The sequence below is a fragment of the Pituophis catenifer genome, unplaced genomic scaffold (assembly GCF_029215685.1).
Source record: "Pituophis catenifer annectens isolate HBS135680 unplaced genomic scaffold, rPitCat1.0.hap2 SCAF_1, whole genome shotgun sequence".
NCBI lineage: Eukaryota > Metazoa > Chordata > Lepidosauria > Squamata > Colubridae > Pituophis > Pituophis catenifer.
Window position 1 is genome coordinate 278,018,854 of NW_027256881.1, and position 25,195 is coordinate 278,044,048.

At 32.8% G+C, this 25,195-nt stretch overlaps 1 protein-coding gene across 13 annotated transcripts in view; it reads left to right on the forward strand.

Annotated features, from left to right (window-relative positions):
- The window catches only part of GPHN (gephyrin), a 242,592-nt gene that overhangs the window by 153,077 nt on the left and 64,320 nt on the right, over positions 1-25,195 (forward strand). For 7 of the 13 annotated variants that reach the window (XM_070937712.1, XM_070937660.1, XM_070937624.1 and 4 more), the window contains one exon: positions 13,376-13,432. The exons of 4 other annotated variants lie outside the window; for them this stretch is intronic. In XM_070937712.1, the coding sequence (XP_070793813.1) occupies positions 13,376-13,432 (57 nt within the window). Of the gene's footprint in view, positions 1-13,375; positions 13,433-15,472; positions 15,545-21,168; positions 21,211-25,195 lie in introns of all 13 variants that reach the window. 2 more of the 13 variants (XM_070937721.1, XM_070937730.1) reach the window with 2 other exon arrangements.

A 25,195-nucleotide genomic window follows, 5' to 3' on the forward strand; every position in this document is an offset into this window, starting at 1 on the left:
TTGATCTTTTATTTTCCAATTAAATTTGTATTTTCACTTCTGCCTACATATTAACTCTATTTGAAAGTGCAGACCTTCATTCAAATATGTTACCTTCTTCAGAATTCTCTTGGATTCATACCCTGCCTTCATTTTATTTTATTTTATTTTATTTTATTTTATTTTATTTTATTTTATTTTATTTTATTATTTTATTTTATTTTATTTTATTTTATTTTATTTTATTTTATTTTATTTTATTTTATTATTTTATTTCATTTCATTTCATTTCATTAATTCATGATCTTTATCACAGATACTCTTATATTCCAAATCATAATCTTTCACCATGGTCATTTGAAAATCAGCTCATGAATACCATTTACAGCTTTGGTGAACTGAGGCTTTCACAAGTGTCAATTCACTGCATGTACCTTCCTAATTAATCACAAGGTCCTAGCTTTTTGTGCATTGTTAGACTAAAATTTGGTTGCATTTCTGACATACTAGCTCAGATTTGCCCAAAATGGGCAGTGTTGTGTCCTTACTATTAACAGGGAATGCCACATGTGTCATGAGTCAAGTCATTGAAACAATTTAGATTGGGCTAAATAAAATATATTTACTTTGCTTAAGTAGCTACTAACAATACTAATATTTATTTTTGCTAATTATTATTAAACTGAAGTATTGAATATTTTCTGAAATTCTTTATAACTTATTATATCAAGATTCTCTTTTTTTCCTATTCATTAGTAACTCATAAAAATGTTAAATGGTTTAAAACTCCAAGTAGATGTATTAAAAATTGTCACATCACTGAAAATTAAAAATAAGATTAGGATACATTTCCGATTCCTTCAAATGAATTTGTAGGGCATTGTCATTGTTCCCTTTATGACACTAAATTCCTCAAAAGGAAAGTAGACAGAAAATAAATTATAAATAGAGACAAATTTCATGCAGAGTCCAGCTTCCAACATTTCTAATATCAGGTTATCAGGTTATCTGAAACCAAATGTTCTCCCAATAAGTGTTGTGTACATACCTGTCTGAAGCCAGAGTTCAAAAATGGATGACCCAAAAACATCACATTATTAACTGCAATTAATAAAATCTGACATACCATGAGTAACATTAATTTATCCCCTCATCTACATTTGCCAGCCATTCTGACTCATAAGCCATAATATCTTACAAAACCTACACATACATTGACATTCCTTTCTCTCCTTCCAAAAGAAACAACATCAAAAAAGGGGGGAAATGTGATGGAAGCTAAATGAGTACAAGAAGTAGTTGTATTGGGAAAGAATGTTCTTGGTTTTCTTATACAAATTTTAGATTTAGTGCATCTTGAAAAATAGTTTACAGCAATAAAAGTCATCATGACTAAGCTTTTATCTTTAGTGTTAAACATTATTTTATTAATCTCACCAAAGGGGTATTTAATTTCAAGAAGATTGAATTTCTCATTGTGTTGTTATTCTAAGTATAAAATAAAAAGTTGAGCATTTTAACATATGAGCTCAGCAAATTGAAAACCCTTGTTATTTTTTCTTCTCTTTATATTTGATCAGTTGATTCATCTAGTAAACTGGTCAGAATTGATACTTTACATATATGCTTTTTTGCTTTTACTAATTCCATATCCTAGCTACATTGTTTGGAAAATTCTTTTTACCTTGCTAGTGATTTATTAAAAGTTTATTTTTAATAAAATCTAATATACAGTTAGCATATCAAGTATGGCAAATACTCATAACATTAATTAAAAGTGCCAAAAGATAGTTGAAAAAAACTTTTGAAATATACAAAGGGATGAAAGATGTAGTCATAGAAAATGAAACTGTCAGGAAATAAAAATTCTTTCCGACATATAAAGAAAATATTGCATGGAATCGAAAAAGAACACAAGAAAATTCCAGTTAGTTGTTCCAAGAAGATTGCACAGACTGATCATAAACCATGGCATAAAACAAAAGCAACAATTGTGAACTGGAATATTTGAAAGAAATATCATTTGCTGCAAGCAAGAACAGGTGAAACACACACAAACACACACACTAAAATAGATATATTTCATAATGGAAAATGAAGAATCTAAATGCTCTGGGACTTTAGAATTTAAGCAAACAAATATCTTCTACATAACATCACAGAATTAATAATTGTTAATAAGAAAGACAAAAAAGTCTGAATAGTGGATGTTGCAGAATCTGGAGAGTAGAAGAGAAAAGAACTAGAGAAAATCACAAAATACAAAGACCTGCAAATTGAAGCGGAACATCTGTGGCAAAAGAAAGAGGCAAAGTTAGTACCAATAATACACGCCTTAGGTACAATTCTCAAACATCTGGAACACCACTTTAATACTTTCAGCATTGACAAAATCATAATTGGCCAACTGCAAAGCTGGTTTACTTGGAACAGCTTACATCCTGTGATGATACTTTTAACATCATCAAACAATAACATTTGCCTATCCCAGATCTTTGAGAAGGACTCGATATGTGGATAAAAATGCAAAATCCAGTCTAAACATCTGACTGTGTGACCAAACATAATAATAATGATCTTGTCTACACAATAGCAAAATATACCAATAAAATCTCATATTTTCTTTAGATGGATGATCTAATGATTTCTGGAAAATCAGAAGTCAAAATCCATTGACAAATATCTTAAGAATTTTTAGCACAGATAGAGCACTGGAATTTGACGTAGAGAAATGTGCTATTTTTTTAAAATTTATTTTTATATGCCGCCCTTCTCTGGAGACTCAGGGTGGCTTACAATGCGTTAAGCAATAGCCTTCATACTTTTGTATATTTTATACAAAGTCAGCTTATTGCCCCCACAAACCGGGTCCTCATTTTACCCACCTTAGAAAGGATGGAAGGCTGAGTCGACCTTGAGCCTGGTGAGAATTGAACTTGCAGTAATTGCAAGCAGCAGATGTTAATAACAGTGCTTTAGTCCATTGTTCTACCAAGGCTCTTGTTAGGACAACTATAAAACAACCCAAAATTTTCTTCACTATACAAGGCATACCACGAGTTCTGATCATAGATCACAGACCACAGTGTATAAGCATTGTTTAAAAATATCGCCACATGTGATGGGTTTGAACATGTGACATCAAATTCCTAATGCCCACAATCAAATAAACTTGCAGAGAATGGTGCTAAGGATAGTCAAGACATTCTTACGGAGGCCTAGAGATGCTGAAGAAGATCATTGTCTTGCAAAGCAGGAAATTTCCAGCTGAACTTTCATATGTTTTCCCATTGAGGACCCAAATTATTGGGGCAATAGGCAGCTGGATGTTAAATGCTGCCTTAGTAGGAGGCATTAGCCTCCTACGCCACTCAGGCTATAATAACAATCATGAAATTGAACAGTAATGGAACTGAAATGGAATGGAATTGAAATGCCAAATAATAAATGATCTAATTTAATTTACTAATTTAACAACTGCAGTGATACACTTAACAACTGTTAAGAAGAAACTAGAAAGGTCATAAAATGGGGCAAAATTCACTTAACAAATGTTTCACTTAGCAACAGAAATGGTGGGCTCAATTGTAGTGATAAGTTGAGGACTACTTGCATGTGTTACATTCCTGTTCCATAGAAACAAACTGTTGAAGAAGAAAAGCATGCATTGGCTGATTATGTAAAATAATCAATCAAAATACAAGCCTTGATGCAACTTACCTAATGCAGAGGTATCAAAATATGAATATTGAAATAATGTAATAAAAAAACATTAACACAATGCTGGCAAGGAAAAGGACTGTGCAATCAATTTCTACAAAAGATAATAATAAAGGTAAATAAAGATAAAATCTAGCAATGACTTACAACTAGAACATTAAATAAACACTATCTGAACTACTGCAATCAAGATCAGAATTGAAAAATCATCACCTGATTCAAAATCAAATTGTGGAAAGAAAAGAAACAATAAGTAATATACTTAGCTCAGGCAAGAAGATTGCACAAACTGATTATAAACAGTGACCTAACACAGTCACCAAAATGATATAGTTGAAAAAGTAGTTGAAAAAGAGCAGGTAAAAATATAGTGGGAATATAAACTGATAAAGTCTTGGCTCATAATATACCAGATTTGGCTGTGGTTAAAAAGAAGGAGGTGTGGATAATTGATGTGGCAATATTAGGGGACAGTAGAATAGAAGACAAAACATGAGAGGTTCATAAAATACAAAAATCTGAAAATTGAAGTTAAAAAATTATGGCATAAACCAACTGAGGTTGTTCCTGTAGTTATCGCACACTGTGTGTCATACCAAAATAATCTTGGATGGTACTTAAATTGCCCAGAATTGTCATCGCTAATCAATGCAGTCATATGACATTGCACTTTTTGACCAGATTGTTTATCAAAGGCAGTCACAGTCCCAATTGCCATTGTAGCCCAAGTACTACTTGTACCTCAAATAGAAAAATAGTTGAAACAGGACACTTGAAATGCAAAACTTGAATATTTATTCATATAGGCTGCTTCCAAATCTATATGTAGCATAGAACGATAGCATTGTGGTATCCAAGTACTTTTAGATATTTCAACAAGGTGCAGATAAATATGTGGTGCTAATTCTGCCTTTTTCTCAGATTCAAAATCTGACCTCACCTATCCATATTTTTGTAAATTATTAGATAGCCTACTTTGGCCTCCTTTCTTCCAGAGGCCACAGAAGAGTTTCATTGACTCTGTGCGGAAGAAGAGTACTTTTCCAATCATTTTTGTTGTTTTTCCATGTTCTTAAAATGCCTCTAAAGCTCTTAAAACTTCCCAAAATTGCAATGCTAACTTACTTGCCTTCAGGGTAATTTTGTGCCACCTGCACTGGAATTTTGTAACATTTTGTACCCATTTTACAGTTATGTTGTTTTCCTTTTTAACTGTTTCCAGCTTATGACTTGCCTTTTGAGCCTTCATGCTGGTCATAGGCTATTTAGTATGTTTTAAGAAAAATACAAATTAAAACTTGGTGTGTGAAATGTATGAATATTATTGTGTATTTTGAAAAGAAATGTTCTATTTTCATGTATTTTTTAGAGATGGGGAATGGGAGAGTGCTGAAAATGTTCATCAGCAAAACAGAAACTCTATCGATTGACTTGACAATTACAGTTATACAACTTGCTTCTATGAAAGTTAAACTGTTCAATTAAGAGTCCCAGCTCAGATTTGCATTTAGAAATTTATTGAGTCTTAACAGAATATATATTTCAATAAATATTTATATATTTATTGCAAATACTGATCCAATATATATACACTGGGCTAACAAAAGAATTATTCCTTATGGTGGCAAAACACAGAAATGATGCTTACTCACTTGGTATTGCTAAAATAATTATGTGCTCATTTTTGACAAAAAACAAAAATTAAAAATCCATCCTAGCATTACTTTTTGATAAACTCTCACCAATAACAATAATAAAATATTTCTATCATAAAAGACTTAGGAGAGGTTATAAAATCTTTCTATTTTGGAACTGTGAAAGCATTTTCTAATGTCCAAATATTAATTCAATATATTGAATGTTGCATTTTTGAATTTAATCTTTTTATTGTATTTATTGAATCTAAACACAATTAAGCATGGGATAAATGTAAACATTTATTTTTAAATCATTTTAAGATTCTCTTCATATCTCATAGAGATGTATGCAGAGAATATCAATTTTTATCACATTGATGTACAAAACAGTATTGTCTTTTACACACAACTACAGTGTTTCATTTTATGATTAGGTGTTTTTAAGTATAAAAGAGTATTGATATTTTAATAATTATTTCTCTGAGTAGTCTTTTTAAGTCACATTAAAATATATTAACTTAGGATAAGAGACAATAATCTCTAAATGATTTCTGAAATTACATGGCATATATTCCATACATATTGCTTTATCTAATTTCTTACATAATTTCCTTTAGCTATAAGTTTTTTAAAATTCCATACTAATTCAGAAATATGAATATGTATGAATTATGAATATATATTCCCTTATAATTTACCTTAATTTGTATTTGCTTCAATCATATTTAAATAAAATTTCTCCAGATGTTATTAGATTTTATGAAAAGCAAAACTGTTAAGATTTTTTTACCTTTTAATAATTATATTAAGCTTATCAAGACATAAAATACCAAAGAAAATGAAAAGGGAGGAAAAGGAAGAGAAAGTAGGGTAAGGTGAAGAGAGGGAGGAATAAAACCACTGACTTCCAACTCTTTTTAGTGCAGTGGAATAAGATAGCAACATTATGGCCTCAGTGTTTTACTTTTACATACTTAATACTATATGTACTAGCCATTTCTATAATAACAAAAACTATCACTATAAACTTTATTTATTGTTCTGAAATTATGGTGGTATTATAATATTTAGTGAGATAATAATGAAAATAAACTTACTATATGCAGAATATTTTCTTTGAGAAATACTACATTTCAGACTTAGTGTATCAAATTCTATATTAATATTTGTTGCTGTCGTTATGGAAGCTGACGAATAATTTGTTATCTTCCAAGATGAATAGAACAGCTATTTTGCATTCATCTCACAAATTAAAATTATTTCTTGCAGTTTTAAAATTTTGGCTTTGTATGTTGTGAAGCTTTCATAATGAATGCTCTTGTTCAAATTTTAGTTTTATAGATGGTTTTTATCCTACAATATCCATATTTATGCATTTTGATCTTAAGAAAACTGTATCACGCCTTCATTGCTTTTGAAAACTGTGCTACTGTTTACTTTTATCTTTTTATTCTTAAAGTCATCACTAATTTACAGAGAAAGAGGAAGCTCTTTCTCGTGTCAAATATGGAAGAAGAATATGCTAAGAAACAAGTGGCTTATTTGAGTATTTAGAACTTCTCTGAGGCATACAGGTTAAGTTTGGCCTATCATATTTAAGCTCAGCAAATTGAATTATAACTATGAATTTTTTCTGGTGACTCAATTTTAGGCCTGCCCGTGCTGTCCTGCACATTGGGCAATTATTACTGTCTTAACAGTTTTGATCAGATTTAAAACATAGAACAATAGGATTGGAAGGGATTTTGGAGGTCTTCTAGTCCAAACACCTGCCCATGGCAGAAGATCCTGTACTATTCCAGACTTTCTTTGGGCTTGGTGGGATGGATACATGTGATCATAGAAAGAATAATAGAATAACAGAACAGAATAACAGAACAGAATTGGAAGGGATGCCAAAGGTGCTCCAGTCCGTCCTCCCACCAAGCAGGAGACTCTATACCATTTTAGACAAATGGCTGTCCAATCTCCTGTGATGGAGCACCCACAACCTCTGGAGGCAAGATTTCATTGATTGCACCCATTGCTTCAATAGCAAAATAATTCTGAGGTTGGATTACTAGCCTGATTCCACACTTTCCTCCTTTCTCATCTGGATTTAGGACTGGACTGGCAGTGGTGGAGTTCCTCCTACATAGTCCCATATATGAGTTCTTTCCCCATTGTCAAAATAATATAGTTGGTATAACTGATCAGTATTCACAACCTTTCCTGATGATATCTAACTTAGCACTTTATGCTAATGTTACATAGAATATGGTATTATATACAGTAAAGAGCTCCAACTACACTGGCATTGAAGCATAATAACAGAAAACTTTTCATGATCCTCTGTCAGGACATTTTTTTTAACATGCTATCTTCCTCTGACCTGCCTTCCTTTGAACTCTCCCAACTTTAAGCTTCACTCAGTAAATAATAAGTATTTAAATAAGATTTAAAAGATCGTTTTTAATAGATATTTTAAGATAGCAGTGATGACAAGAAGTGAATTTGCTAAGCTAAAAATATAACTATAGTCTTTTGTTGATGCTAAACTTGTAGTTTTTCCATACTATTTCTGTTTTACAAAAATAAATATTCACAAAATTCTGGATGCTTCTTCTTTCAGAAATTACCTTATTATTGCCATTAAGCTATCCAGAAAGTAATTTATTGAAGACTGATTCATATAACTATCATTCATTCATTCATTCATTTGACTCGTTTGCTGTCCATCTCGCCCAAGAGGCAACTCTAGGAGGCTTACAAAGATTAAAAGCCAAATAAAACAAAACAATTAAAACTCATAATAATAGTCATAATTTACAATTAAAAACATGGAGAGGAAGGGAGTAGGATATGAACAGGCTGAGATGAGGTCTTGTCTTAATCTTGCTGCCTCCAGCATGATGTAACCCCATTGGGGTCCCAGGTCAACTGGCAGAGCCAGGTCTTCAGGCTGTTGTGGAAGGTCAGAAGGGTGAGTAGGGATCTCAATTCAAGGAGCAGGATGTTCTAAAGAGCAGGAGCTACAGCAAAAAATATTCTTCTCCTGGATCCCATTAGCTGAAATTCCTTGACCAACGGAGTCTGCGGTATGCTTCTTTTGCTGGCGTCGGTGAGATAGTTCCTTAGATAGCCAGGACCCATGCTATGGCATTTAAATGTGAAAACCAATACTTTAAATTGCACCCAGAAGCAAACCTGCAGCCACAGTAGCTTTTGGAACATAGTGTAACATTTAACATCTATGAAATTAAATACCATAAAATTAAATAATATATAGGTGGAAGAGCCTGCAGTTTTCTTGGCAAGACTTTTCACAAATGGTTTGTCATTGCCTCCTTTTTAGGGCTGGAGAAAGTGACTGGCCCAAGGCCACCCAGCTGACTGTTCCCAGGGACTAGTAGAACTCAAGAGTATACCAGTTTCTGTCCTAATGCTTTAAACACTATAAAACATGTACTACATAATTATTCAAATACCATCACTGCTGTCCTTTTCCCAAACCCTTAGATTCTGCAGCCAAACTTTTCTTTAATCAGAAAGGAAGCAGGTAGATGATCTCCAGTTTGTTTCCTAAAGAATATACTATCATTAATAGATGTTATAATATTTTCCTATTTCTCTATCAGCCTTATTTTGCAGTTGTCTTTTCTTCATATTTTGCTCCATCAGCCATTCCCCAATACTTAGCTTCTTTTTTTCTTTTGGCTCATACCATCTGTTGCCTTGCAGAGAGAAGAGGTAGCAGCTTGCAGAGGAATCATCCATTATTTACCCACAAACTCCCAGTGGCCCTTCAAAAGCTTTCTCATCCAAGGAAATAATAACAGCTTGAAACTTAAACAACACTATTATATTATTTAAAAATTAATATTATCAGGTCTTTGATATGCCCATGTAAAATGTGACTTACCTGGATGGACAATAATGGAAAGTGCAAACTCAACACAGTTTTTGAACATGGTGTCAAATTTTAGCATAAACATATTAAGGAAGTAAGTGAAATTCTAACACAACACTTTTTCTAGATTAGTAAAAACTGGTCTCATAGAATTATGGCAAGAGATCCATTTTAAATTATATATACTGTACCTGATAAAGTGGGAAATAAATAAATAGACATGCTTTTATATTAGTCTACTGGAAATGTATTAGATATAATTGTTGTTAGTGTTTCTTGGAGCAAACTGAAAGAAGGTTAGAAAGCTTTTGTTGTGACATCATTGAGGATCATGACCAGGTTATGGATAGATTGTCAAGGACAAAAGCTCTGTGATTGTTAAGACTTGGTAATAGCTTGATGGCACATAACCAATCTGAATATCATATATTTGGTAAAAAAAAATATGTTTATTTCTCTGACCAGCTGTAGAGATTAATATAAAACATTCCTTGATAAATAAAAAAGCAAAAATAATATACATTTTTACAGATTTGTCATATTATATTTACAATAAAGATGTGTATTTTTAATCTTACCAAAAAAAAAGCACTATCGGTATAAAAATGTCATCAAAAAAATTGGGACTATCCTATATTCTATAACTAACTTTAGAAAAATACTTCAAAAGCTCAATTGCAAATTAAACAAAAGCACATTATTAATAAGATATAAGAGTTTGCTATCACTCTGTTGAAAATGATATAATAATATAAGCTTTCAAGAGATGTCAGCAGTTGATGGACAGTAGAAAATATAGTCATCCCAGACATGGAACTGTCAATAGAATCTTAAATATCTTGTATCTAATCACATATACGTAGTACTCATTGACTGCAATTGCAATTGGCAATTTTGTCACTAAGCATCATGTTCCTTAAGTGAAATGTGACCATGCCAATTTATTACATCATTTCTGGCTGTAGTCATTAAACGAATCACCTGAGTCAGTAATGCAAGATCACATGACCGCAACTTGCAACTTCCTGCTAGCTTCTCCATTGCCTGTGAAAATTTGCAATGGCAATCACATGACTGTGGGATGCTGCGATTATTGTAAATGTGTGCCAGTTGCCAAGCACCCAAATCACAATTATGTGACCATGGGGATACTGCAACGGCATCAACTTTGAGGACCCATTGTAAGATTCCTTTTTCAGCACAGTTATAACTTCAAATGGTGCTGAATAAGTGGTCAGTAAGAAAGAACTATTGTATTAGATTTTTGTCTAATCTCATATTAGACAAAAAAAAGTCCTAAGATTATAAAAGTCCTAAGATTATTCTTCATGACAAAACATCCTGTTTTATACATGTATTTGTGGTCATCTAGAGGAGTCGTTCAAGATTAATCATGTTTAAATTTGCCTTTCTCTCTAGCTTTGAGAAATTCCCAAGTCTTGTCAACAGTACATGGGAGAAGAAAGAATATGTTTTGCTCTTTCAAAATTCAGTTGATAATCTTCTAGCTGGGTTAATATTCCCTGTAATAGATTTTCTCTAACAGATCAGACAACCATGTTAAGTACATTCTACTAATCTATGAATGAACAAATTAAAATGACAAGAGTAAGATTCTAAGGCTACAAGACCTTATTAGCTTTTTCCAATGTTATGAATGTATCAGAATCCCATGTTTTTCTAGTTGAGATTTCCTGTTCTCAACTGCATACATTTTAATATTGACTGACATTTGAAAAGAAGCAATTGGGGCATTAATCATTCTTAAACCCTCACCATTATCTTGGAGAGAAATATGATGACTTTTCCGCCATTTTCATAACAGATGATGCAATGGAAAAGGAAAGAATGGTTGAGCTTTTTCTATCGTTTTCGGTCTTTTGGGTGGCATCTGGAACAAATTAGCAGCAAATGATCATAGCTAGCAAAACAATGCTAATCAATGGTTTACAACTCTAATAAAGGAGATTAACCAGTTAACAGGATACAAAGTGAAGGAGTGCTACAGTATGCAGAAATAGATATACCATTAAATTTTATCTTAAAGGTAAGTAATTCTTACATTATTTTTTCTCTATCTATCTTGTCCCTATTCCTTCACTGAGTTATATGTTTTCATGTGCATTATTTGCAGTTAGTAACATTTTAAGTGCAGAACTGTAGAAAAGAATGAATATATTTTATATCCCTAATTTAGGGAAATTCATCTTCTGCTTTCCAAATCATCTTTTATTGAAGTACAAATGCATATATGGTGGCAAATCTTAATATCTCTGATTCCATCTATCTAAATACAATATATGTAGCACCTTAGTGATGCCTTTAAATCTATTTCTGACTTAATCTGATAAAAAAAGTTGTCATGGTCCTCTTTATTTTCTACCTGAGATGCCCAAGGCTATGTGTCTTTCATTCATTTGCAAGATCTGAGGCCCAGTAACTTGGTGTTATCAAAACAGTGGTGTGTTATTTCTTTTAACTTGATATATATCCAAATTAGTAATGGAAAATATTACATTAATGGATCAATTTACTTTTGGAATACAATTTTCACCCTATCTTTTCATATTTTGAGGCTTCAGTCCAAATACCTACATATTTTTATTGCTTTATCTCAAGTGGAATTATTTTTTTATTTTTATTTTAAATATTTTTTCAATATGAATCCCATTGTATACATGTATAATTGTAGTGTATAGTTCCTTGTAAATAAATATTGAATTACGCACTTTCTATATTCTTTAATATAATTATCCTTGAACAAGAGAAATTAAGAAAGTAGTATTTGAAATACCCTGTTTCCCCCCAAATAAGACATCCCCTGATAATAAACCCGATCGGGCTCTTGAGCGCATGACAGTAAGGCCAAGCGCTTATTTCAGGGTACAAAAAAATATAAGAGGGTCTTATTTCCAGGGAAACATGGTAAAATAATGAAGCTTTTCACTTCTGAATTTCTTTTTCATCTTATTCCTTACATATATCCATAGTCTATTAGTATGTAATCAAACATATATGCTTAAATACTTCAGTTTTATAAATGAGGAATTAAGGCACAGAAATACTAAATCAGAAAAAATCCCTCCTAAGTTTTTAGCTGAATGATTGGAGTCCCTATCTCCCTATTTGTTATTGGTGAGTTCAGTTTTCTTTTTATCCTTTTATGAAATATGAACTTCACTTTTAGTTGTAATTTTCTACTTTATCAGAAATTCTCAGAAATTCTAGAATTCAAGATCAATTTGTGGCTTTGGTATTATGCTACCTTATTTGTTAACCATCCCATTCCATTTTTATGTAGGTTTAACTCCTTCAAGTTGCGATATACCATACAAAATGTTAGCCTTTACACTCTGCGGGGGGAGGGGAACGGTTGTTTCCAAATTTTATCAAAACAGATACATAAAAATTCTATGCTGTCATGTGTGTATGTGTGTATGTATGTATATATGTATGTATGTATGCATATTTTTCTATTTAGTTTTCAACTTTCTTGTTAGAAATCCAACCTCTTGATAAACGACAACAGAATTATTTCTTAATTGCTTTGCACAGTGTAGGATACAATGAGGCTAGTAGTAAAAAAAATAGATGTGTCTTGGCTACTGTTAAGTAGCATTTGGTATGGCATTAAAATTTTCTGGCTGGGCAGCAAAATTATTTAACTGGGAACTAAGAACAGTGGCTGATATTTTATTTTATTTTAACATGGGGCAGCTGTACATTATTCTGCCAATTATCACTCATGATATTTAGCAGGGCTAAGTGTTCAATCTACAATAGCAGGTTTCTCAAGTCTGTGCTTAAATTATATAGCATATGGCACAATTTCATACATTTCAGTTATATTTCTGTCAATGCTTCATGAATCAAATCCAGACTCTTGCAGCATTCTATGTGTTATTAAAATAATAATTAGTAAATACAGTGTGTACAATTTCAGTACCTGTATCGTTACAAAAAAGAAAGAACTCTGCAAACGAGTCATAATGTGATCCAGAAATAAGAGTCTGTGTCCTTGTTCCCTAGAAGTTTGTCAGAAAGTCAAAGTAATGTCTTGCATGCACTGCTAACTGACTGTGTGGAAATTTTTTTAAGTTTACTTTTTCTTTATTCTTCTGTCTTTTTTATCCATCTTCCCTCATTGTAGCAAATTAGACGCCCGGATGAAAGCAAAGGAGTTGCTAGTAGAGTTGGATCCCTCAAAGTAAATATGTTTCTAAATTTTATTTTGCAAGTTTTCTTCTATAGCCTACACATTTTTTTTTTTACAGGGAGTGGGGAGGGAAGGAAGAGGGTGGGGCTTCGATATTTTTCACCATTCCACTTATTTTTATTTCACTTTTTTTAATCACTGTGGGATCACTTTTTATTTCTGTGCTATACAAGAGCCATCGTAACTCAGTTAGCTAAAGGAAAGTTGCCAAACTATTATTTCTGAATCATACTGTACCTCTGCAAAAGAAATTAGCTTCCTTAACCTGTTTTTGGATTAGAATCATGAACGCTTAAGACGACAAGGTAGCAAATTCTGTTCATTTTAGGTAGAGAAGGATTCTGAGGTATAATCTACCACATTCTTAAACTTATTTAATTGCAGTAAAGGAGTTAATCCAATTCCTTTTAAGTGGAAAAAGATAGTTTAAATGGATGCACTTTCAAGTGTATCTAAATAGACATAAGACATTTTCTTCAGTTTGAAACAGTGGTGGGTTGCTCCCGGTTCTGTCCGGTTCTTGCGAACCGGTACTAAAAGTGGCGGGAGGCTCCGCCCAGACATCATAATGGACGATCTGCGTGCATGCACAGAAGCGTGCACGCTCCCGTTGCGAACCGGTAGTAAAGGTAAGTAGAATCCACCCCTGGTTTGAAAGTTAACCAGATTGTTGTTTTCTACTAGTGCTCTAAGATTTTATTCTTCAAAAGTACTTATGTATTAATAAATTAGACTAACTCGAACACATTCATTTAAATGAAAAATAGAGAGATTTTGTGATATTTCTTTGAATAAACTCCCTTTAAAATTAAATATTAGACGTTACTAAACTAATTTCCATCTTGTGTGGTATATCATATTAAGATATGTTAATTTATACATTCTTATAGAGCTGGCTAACAAATCAATGAATGTAGTGGAAATAAGTTTAATATCTTGGATTATAAAAATGCTGAAAACTCACAGCATAGTTATCCTGACAATATTCAGCAGTATAAATAGGTAATTATTATTTGTAAACTTTGAAGCGTTTCACTTTATTACTTCAATTCTGTTTTGCACCACATGGAGCACTAAATTCTTTCTGTTCTTTTTTGCACTTTCTTGCCATCTCAGCTTTCTGTCTTGAAAATTATTTTCTTTTGTATGTGTGGTGTGTGTGTATCACCTTTATTCCAAGAGAAGCCATCTTACTATTTTTCTTAATACTGCTCAATAGAGTTGCTCTCTGTAAAAGTGTCATTGCACTGAGCATAAAGAGGGGGAAGACAAAATTGTAATTATGCATTTGTTTCCCATATTCAATTCCAGAAAATGAATCTAATGAAAATGAAAAATGCTATTATACTTATACTAATAATAATATTACATTCCTCTATGTCTTTCTCCAAGGATTCTTTTTTCAAAGAATTAAAACTATAATGCAGTTTGTGTACATTAATTGATGCTTTATATAAATAAACAATGCCAAATAGTGTATTTAACAGGTTAGCCATTATAAATAAATACACATTAAACAACCAATGAGAAATGAGTTTCCAAATTGTATTTGTAGAAATTTATATATTCTTGCTAAAATATGAATGCAGTATTTTAAAGTTCATATTTTTGGTTTTTGAATTTATTGGCATAGACCCAAAACACAAGGATGAAATAAAGATAATTACTCAGAAATCTTATTATTATAGAAATTGTATGAGGACCCTATTTTAAAAATGTACTAAAAATGTTCTGAAAATGTTTAGCACTCTGATGGTTAGAAATCAATATATGAATATTGAGAAGTGTACAAGTAGCTATAACTATATGTATTTGCTAATTAACATCGACACTTTAAAAAATAGTTGCTATATTAACCAAATGATTTTTTTATCTTAACAAAAGGCTAATCTTTTTGTATTATACTACATGTATTACAAGGGCTAAGAGAAATATGTTGCACTGTATCATCACTTTAAAAAAAATGGAAAGAAAGAAAATGAAAAGACAATAGGTGGCTTTTTCAATTCATTTTCTGATGTTTACATATAGCTCCATCGAAAGCTGGAGGAGCTCAGAGATCACCTAGATGGGAATGTCAAAGGATGCTCTCTCCGAGTAAATGTACGATTTCACTCGGTGAATTATTTTTAATAAACTTTTGCTGGCTGGTAATACCAAATGTGATTGGTTTGTTTTCTCATCCTATCATTCTTCCCCTTTTTCTTTCCCCTCTTCTGTTTCCTTTTCTAATTCGGGTTTTATACCATAAAAAGATTTATTTTTCTAAATGATTGACCAACTGTTAGTTACTTTCTAGACTCACTGCTATTTTAAAAAATCACTTGTTGTCTCCAAATTCAACTGTGATGTGCAATCATTTCCTAATTTAAAAATAAATAAGCTAGCCCGGTTTTTTTGAAGCTGCTTTCCTTCTGCTTTGTTGCACCAAAACCAATCTCTAACCACGAGTGGCAGTAGCCATGTCACCTGAAGATGGAAGTTATAAGACATCTGGAGAATAATAGATTGGGGCTAAGACAGAAAGTAGATCATGTGAATACTAGACAACATATAACGTCTCAGAAGTGTACTTAAATCATATGCTCTTTTGTGATATTTCAGGTTTCATTTCTAGAAGTTTACAATTTAATAACAAGTGCATGTCATGCCACATTATCACTTCTGTATTATTTTATTTCTCTTTATTGCACACCAACCTTCATATAGGTTTTTCCTATTCAATGGGAAAGCAGTTTGAGTCTATTATGTTTACCACTGGTCAATCAGTTGGAAAAATAATACTGGCTAGAGGAAGCACATACCTATATGCAATAACCATTGTGGCCCAAATCTTACAATTTGGAGGTATTGATCTAATGTCCCTTCCACTGGCTCATTGCATTTGTTAAAAATTTAACTGCATAGATGAAATAAACTGGGACAGAACTAGTCTAATCGGGACCATATTTCTTCTAATTATATGCCTCCTATTTACAAAAATGCCCATACATCTTATTCATTCATTCAATTTATTCATTGTGTATATATTGATCACAACATCACAGATTTGTGTCTAGAATTGCAGCATAATGAAAATATGTGAGTCTTAGATAATTTTATTTGTTAATTTGTTAACATTGAACTAACTCTATGTGATCATAAAAGTCTCTGTCAGAAATTTCTTCTGTGAAATATAATTTCCAAATTATTTTTCTAGTATTTATAGTATTGATAAACACATACAGAAAATTTTAGTACTGATCCTGATTTTCGGCAGATGTTATTTTGATATTAGAACTTCTCCAAAATCTTATATCAGGTAGGAATATATGGCAACAATTATAAAAATAATGATATTAAGCTACTCCACATTTTGATCAGAGATTTGAGTTTTACAGTTATTTTTAAATTTTGGGAAAACATAGCAAACTATCTCCCTACAATTTAGGTAATTTGGAAACAAAACTACAGTTACGACCAGTGGTAGGACTAGTAGGAATTGTAGTTCAGGAATACGCTAGCCAAAATCCCTTGTTTGTGAAATGTATGGCCATATAAATTTGATGAATGAATAAATAAAATACTTATTTAGATCCTGAAAAAGATTATGTAGTGGCTAAGAGTTAATACCAACTTGAAAGCACATCATCATCACCAGGCAGTAAGAGGTCTGCGAGTATTATGAATGAACTTGTGACGGAAGCCTATCTATTTGGTTACATTTGGAGATTATTTTAGGAAAAAGTAAACAAAGAGAGCATCATAATAGTCCTGGAGTGACAAACTGGATCCATATTTATTCAAAGATATAAAATATCTTTAAATATTTTATTTAAAATAAATATATTTTGTATCTTTAATAGTGTCTGCAGCCCCACAAAATAAATAAAAATGCCTGTAAAAAATTGGAATTCTTCATGATTGCAAAATTTCACTAAATTTTAACTCTTATGAATTGTCTGAAAAGGTTCCTCACTTCTGCAGTAATCTAAGAGGTGTATAGCTGAGGCCTCCTTTTTCTGCCTAAGGCATAAAGCTAAGATAACTCTATATTTCTAAATGATTTGGCAGTTAGGTAAAATGGAACTGCATTCCTCAACTAGAAAGTTGCCTGCCAACAGTTAAGAATACAGCTAAAAATGATCTTCTTGGAAAGTGAGAGGAGGTGAACTAAGAGGCACTACCGTAGGTTGCCAGCACTTATCATTTGGAATAGCCTCCCAGTTGAAATGAGATATGTTGATGATCTTTAGAGATTATTTTGAATTCCAGGCCGTTCCAAGTGGATTTATAAATTGAGAAGGCATCATCTCAATTTACTATCTTGTTGACTGACTGAAATGATAATGGAAGTGAGATGTATCTCATTCACTGGATTTTTTTTTTAGTTTACCATGTATTCTTTCCTTTTTTTTCTTTTTTCTTTTTTCTTTTAATCCTTACCCAGGATTTTTTTTTATTATGTTCGCTTCCAAGGTTCATAACAGAACTATGGTGGAATATGAATGAATGAATGAATGAATGAATGAATGAATGAATGAACGAATGCTTCTGCCTACTGAAATAACTTTTATAAACAACACTGTATTCAGGAATCCTATGAGCTGTACATGAGCCATCTTCACTTCATTTAGGTTGTTATCCAGGTTGTTTGACCTAATTCATTCCAAAATGTCTTCTTTAGTGTTATAAATTTCCTTACTTTAATGGAATTAGAAGATTTCTGTTGCTTGCCTATTGGTAAGTCTCTATCCAGTTCTCAAAATGAACTCTCTCAGCTATTCCCTATAGAGGTTCACTGCAGCTTTATACCTCACAGATGGAGGAGTGGGGAAATAATAATTTGAGGGGTTAAGCAAAATTCCCAGAAGTTTCAGTAGATTGATACAATCTTCCAATTTTCAGGATAACGATACTCTTAGCTCTCAAGATAGCTAACATTCAGTATAAAAATTATAAATATAGTAAATATTTTTTTAAAAAATATAGAATTCTTCTCATAAAGAAACGCCTTATGTAGCTATTGGAGTTATGGGAAGAGTTTATCTGAGCAGATACCTGGGTCAGTGACATTACCTTTTCCCTTCTGTATTCAGGGATCCTTCCCACAGGACTGTTGTTAGTAATAGTCTTGTGGAGTGAGGTGGACAGGAGAGGGATGAGTCCACCAGAATCATCTTTGGAGTTGGTTATCACTACCTTTTCATTATTTAATAATTTTCCTATAGAATTTTGGTCAGATATACGAATAGAAAAGTAGTCAGATTGCTAAGCATATCCAAGCTGTCAGTTACCGGCAGCTACTTAGCTTAAAAAAAGAAAACACTCTAATCCTTCTTATCCTTCTTATCAAAATGGAAATATATCCCCCACACAACTTGAGGCCCTATGTTTCTCATCCCACTGAGGATTCAAATAATCTTTACAGAAGGATTTTGCAACCACTCCCCATTCCCCTCCCTACAGTGATCAAACATTGATCCATTGCTAACTACATGGAGATATTTACAAGCATGAAAGATAGCCAATAATGCCATAGCATCCCAGCACTATCTTGTGAACACATGCCTTCCAAATAGATATGCACTACTGTGACCACGTCTCCTTTCTATTCTAGCAGTGAGTTTTATATTTTACCCTTATCTCTTAAAATGTTTCCTTTTCAATTCAAGTATGTCATCACATATTAGTCACCTAACATTTTTATAGATCAGATAACAAATAACATATCATTACTCAAAATTTAATTAAAGATGCAGAAATTGGTATGCAGTTTTATATGTCACACCAATTGTGCAAACTTCACAAAGTCTGGCTTCAAACTGTGTCAGACTTCATAAAATAATATTCCTATATTGCCTAGTGAAATTATACACAGAACAATGTTTATAAATTTTAGTCATTATGATTCTTCCCTTTCCATATTTGGTAAATGTCACTGGAACAGCTTTTGGGTTTATAGGATTTGACAGAATTCAATACAAGAAATCTCTTTGAGGTTTTTAGCCTAAATACGTGGCAAGAAGTTTCATTTTCTTAGTCTCACCTGATAACAATCTAACAGCATTGCATTCCACTGTGAATTCTTCCCTTTCATTCAAGTCTTAGAAAAAATGAAACAACAAAGCCTTTTAAATTGCAAGGTTTTCTCTGTATTCAAGATTTGAGCCTAAAGTAACTCAAAACACACACACATAAACACACAAACATTACCAGCTACAGTATCAGTTTAACATGATAATGAGGGTGAATGAGAAGTACCTGAAATTGACAAATAAATAAAATAAATATGAGCATTATACTCCATCTGACCTTAACTCCTTCCTAATAATAAAAAGGGAGAGTTTCCAGAGATAGGTTGAATTTTTCTGTCTCTCAGTCTGGTAGCTATCTTTTCTCTGCCTAGTAAAACATTTGTGCTTCATTTTGTCCATCATTTTTACCTCCATCAAGAGCTTCCTGCATTGGGTGGACATGTCCCTATGAAGTTCTTCCCTTTCTGGTCTTCTACATGATTCTCCACATAGTGCCCAGCAGCTCTCTTCAGCAGTTGTTTTTAGAACTGCTCTCAAACAAGAACTCTCAGTAGTACAAAATAGTGTTGCTTATTGTTGTTTACTAAAACCAATAACCCAACTTCAACAATCAAATTTAGTTGCTCACTATTATCTTCATTCCAATCCTCCAAACTTTCTCTACCTTTCTTCTGCCCAGAGTCCTTTCTGAATCCTTCCTTTAAGACACCATCTATAAAGCCAGCCCATGCTTTCTTTCTGTGAGAAACTTTCTTGTGATAACTGAATTATTTTGTATCCTTATCAACAAAACTAGCACAAAGTATCAGAAAGCATTTGTTTGAGTGTGAGCGTGAAAGTAAGAAAATGTGACCATAGTAATTCCAGGCATGTTATAGTAAGCAGTGATTATATATGAATTAAGTTTGTATGCATTGGAATATACTTGTTTAGCTCCACAAATAGATAGAAGAAAACATCAGCCAATGATATAACCAAGTTGCTTGGATTATTGGAAAAAACATTTTGGATTATGTGAACCTTGTCCTGAACTGAACATAAGAAGACATAAAATACATTGGTTGATTCATAAAGAGGAGTTTATGGAGAAATTAGAACTGCTGTTCTATTTACCAAAAAATGCTTTCTGTCAAATAAGTGGGATTCACTTTTGCAAAAATGAGATTCATTTATAATTTTCTGATAGCTCACTTCTTAAAAAAATTTCGGATTAGTTCACATAACTTGTTTAAGTAAAATTTAAGGTAAATTTTATTGAATTTAGCACACATTTTGAAAGTCCGTATTTGTTACAATTATGAATTAACAATTGAATTATATATAATTACAGTCCTAAAATATTCATATTTAATTATTCTACTTTAAATGCCATTGTAGATGGAAAGCCATCTGTGATAAAAAAAACACTCCAATTTAATTGCACCAATTAACCACTTTATGTGTTTGATGAAGTGAGCTGCAGCTCATGAAAATGTATGCCTTTTAATAAAATTGTTAGTCAGAAAAACTGCTACCAGACTCCTGACTTTTTGCTATCTTAAATGGCTTAATCTTCAAAATATTTTTATATCAGAAATCTAATTTATACAAAACATTAAACCTCTGCTATGTCTCAGTGCTGGAACCACCTAAACAGAAAACATTTTAAGACCCTTACTATGTCATCACCTCTTTTTTAACAATGTTTTCTTTTCCCCACTGCATAACCAGGCTCGGCTCCCTTCGTGCTCATCCACCTATAGTGTTTCTGAGGTATACTTTGCACGTGTTCTTTCATAGTACAGTTTCTTCATTCATCACCCTTTGATTTAAATCTATTTATTTCATTTGGTCTTCCCCATGCAGAAGTGAGAGAGAAAAAAATCACCTTGTGAGATTTATTATGCATGCTCACCTTGCAACCATGTCCAGCCTAGTTTAATACCAATCAATCACTTAATCATAGAACAATATTTAATTGCAGCATTTTTATAGTTTATAATAATATTGTATAATTACATACAAACCAAAATTCTGTGCAGTTTTTTAAAAGAAAAGTTTTTATGCAGAAAGCCAATAGGTACTATATAATTTTGTAACCCATCCACAGTCACTGCTGTGAGATGGGTGGCCACATAATTCACTGAAATTAATTAATTAAATGTTTGTTTGTTGGATTTTTAAATAGTCAGGTCTTTCAGAAATAGATTACAGAGTTCAATAATTGTATTTCCATGTATGAGTTTGACGTTTTATCTGTTTCATAAATGAGATTGGAGGAAAAGTGAAAGAATTGCTCTTTCATTTACACTTATTCAATGGAATGGAAATATTGGAAGAAGCTTTTCAATAACTGGAATTTTCTAGATGCATCCATAAATCATGTTTCCCTGATAACTCTTATTAGAATGGAAAGGATGGAAAGATTTCTTGTATTTAATACTGTTCTGGAAGAGTTTTGTACTAACAAATTTATCATGCATCCAACATCGTCACAAAATGATTACTATAAAAATAATGTCTAAGATCTCGCTGCATTTTTCCTTTCAGGTATACAAATACTTTCTGCATGAAATTTTGCCAACAGAGAGAATGTTTCCAAAGTTATTATTCTCAAGTCTTTTTTTTTTTTTCATTCTAACAAAGCCTGCTGCCGTGCTTGACATCTTGCAAGATATTTAGCCATGTCACAATAAATTATCCATCAATCTACCCTGTGTTTAAATATCTGCTCACTTATTCATGTTCTTTATGAAGACAGAGAAGGTCAGGAGATGCACTGGGTAATTATAAATTGAAAATGTGGGGTTTTATATTATCAGGAAGAGCCATAGGATGGAGAACAGATACATTATAATATTTGAAATTCCAGTGAATCAGAAAAGCTCTAGAAAAATATGTCTGGATTGTCTACCCTACCACTATAACTTAGTAGTCCATAAGAGAAAATAGAAGGCACCATTTTGGGACCCCACTGAGGTGAGACCAAACCATCTATTCAGAGACTGCTAATTTTAGAATTCTAATTGTAGATGCAATAGCAATCTTTTGGTAATGAGTGTATTTGTTCCTATCATAAGTGAATATATTAAAACAGTGTTCAGTACCAGGCAATTTATCTTAACTCCTCTTCATTTAATATGGTACAGCACTATATATCTTGAATGCTTTTGCTGCCAATTCCAACATAGCAATTCACAATGCTCATATAAAAGGAACAGTTATTACAGTCTTGAATTTTACTATTATATCTGGTGTATCATAAGACAAGCAGTGACACATGTTACAGCCAGTCACCCTCTCTCAGTTTACCTCATTTCAAGGTTGTTGCTGTGGGGAAAATAGAATGAAGGTCTATTGGATATTTTGCTTCCTTGAGTTATTTGTAAAAATAAAAGCAGGTTACAAATAAAATAAAAATAAATATGTTGGATACTTAATACTACCACTGTGAAAAAGTTTAATGGCATTATATAATAAATAGTTTGGGGAGAATAAACCTCCTCCCCTTAGCTTTCTTGAGTTTTAGTTATATATTGTGGCATACTATTTTTTTACTTGAAGATATAGCAGACGTACCAAATTGTAATACAAAAAGTCATTATACCATTTTTCTCAAAGTATAGAATAGTGGCCCATAAACAATGTGAAAGTCTGTTTGAAAAATATTTTAGCTTCTATCCCCAATGTCCTACTTTCACCCTTACCTCATTATACATACATCTACATGGCTGGGAATGCACTGCTTAGTCATACATCATATGCATATTGTCCATTGCTTGCAGTGAACAATTGAAATTGAGATAATTCATTATTTTCTGTTGTAAGTTCCTCCTGAGATCAGAAGATGGCCTAATTTCTATGAAAATTACTGGATAACTTAGGCATCTGTTTAGCTGTCTTAATAACTTTGATATTTTGTCTGTATATTTTGGTCTGTACCTCATTCTATAGTTTTCTTCCTGCCTTTGCTATCTTTGCTTTAGTCTTTGTCCATAACATTAAGTAAATAAAAATATCCATTATTGACATCTCAGCTAGTAGAGAGCAGAAACCGCATAATATGGACAGGTATTGTTTTTAATGGAACTATTATTGGACAGCTATATAGATACCATGCAGCTTTTATTCATAAAGTAGACTTGAATCTTGTCACTCTGAAACTTTATTTTTCTATTTAGATATCTCCTAAAAATCTCCTAAGAGCCTTAATAATAAGTTGACTAATATATGAGGAGATTAAAGGAAGTTTATTATTAATTTAGCTAGGGTCATGATGTTGTATTTCATTCTGTTTTAGTGGATTTACAGTTGTGATTGCCCATATATATCTAAATAATAGAAGCCAAAGACAAACACTGGAAAACCATCTTCACACACTGTTTGAGCTTAATGGTATATGACAGGTCAGTATTTTAAATAGGACACAAGAGTCAATGACAGATCTGCCGGTATCAATAAACAAAAATTTCATATTCATACTGCTTTTCCTCAGATGCTCAAGATGGCATATATAATATCTCCCCTCATTTTGCAGCCAGATCAGCAGCTCACCTAATTAATTAGGCATTGAGAAACAGTAGTAGCCAGAAATCATCTGAGCTCCATCTTGAGTGAATATTTGAATCTAGGTTTCCCCTCCCCTCCCTCTGTGTGTGTGTGTTTGTTTTGAAGAATTGGCATCTCTCAAAATCAGGGTTGGTGAGGCTAATTTCATGACATTTGGAATATAAATCTTTTAATACCATGTTTCCCCGAAAATAAGACCCTGTCTTATATTTTTTTGAACCCTGAAATAAGCACTTGGCCTTATTGCCATGCACCTGATTGGGCTTATTATTTACCATTCTGTAAGAGTCATGTATCTAAAATAGAGCCCGTTCTCTAAAGACATCTGGTGATGTGTATGTTCTTTCTTTGGTCAATCTAATGAATATTATTTGAGGAAATCTAAATGTAAACTTACATTATTAGATACATACCTTTTGCATCTAGTTTTTCTTATATTTTCATATCCTTCTCTTTATTCTTATTTTTTAATATTTTTCTTATATCTTTTTCCTCATTAGTTCTTTCAGATTCTTGTAAGTGTAGCTTCATGCAAATGCATAAGAAGCTGTATTATTAAAAGTTCTTGGTTGCTAATTTAATCTACATAATTAAACATTTTATAGTTTTAAATTGTAGGATACTACAGTAAATTATAATTAATAAAGCCCCCGTCATTCGGGATTTAATCCTGGAGGAAGGGGCTGACCTGGCATGCATAACTGAGACCTGACTGGGCCAGGAGGGGGGTGTTCCCCTCTCTGAGATGTGCCCAGACAGGTTTCAGATACTGCATCGGCCACGATTCCAGGGAAGGGGTGGAGGAGTGGCAGTCATTGTCCGCAAGAGTCTTTGCCCTCGCAGGATCCCTGCCCCAGAGATTGTCAGATGTGAGTCCCTCCTCTTGAGGTTGGACTCAAGGGTTCAGTTGGGTCTGTTGTTGACGTACCTGCCTCCCAGCTACATTACAACATCCCTACCTGGGCTACTAGAGGCAGTAGCCGGGTTGGCGGTGGAGTTCCCCAGGTTCATGGTGCTGGGGAACTTTAACCTGCCGTCACTTGGTGAACCCTCAGATGTGGCTCAGGAGTTCATGGTTTCCATGACAACCATGGACCTGACCCAAGTAGTTCAGGGTCCAACCCATAGGGAGGAACACACGCTCGACTTGGTGTTTCTCTCGGGGCAGTGGAAATGTGATCTGGAATTA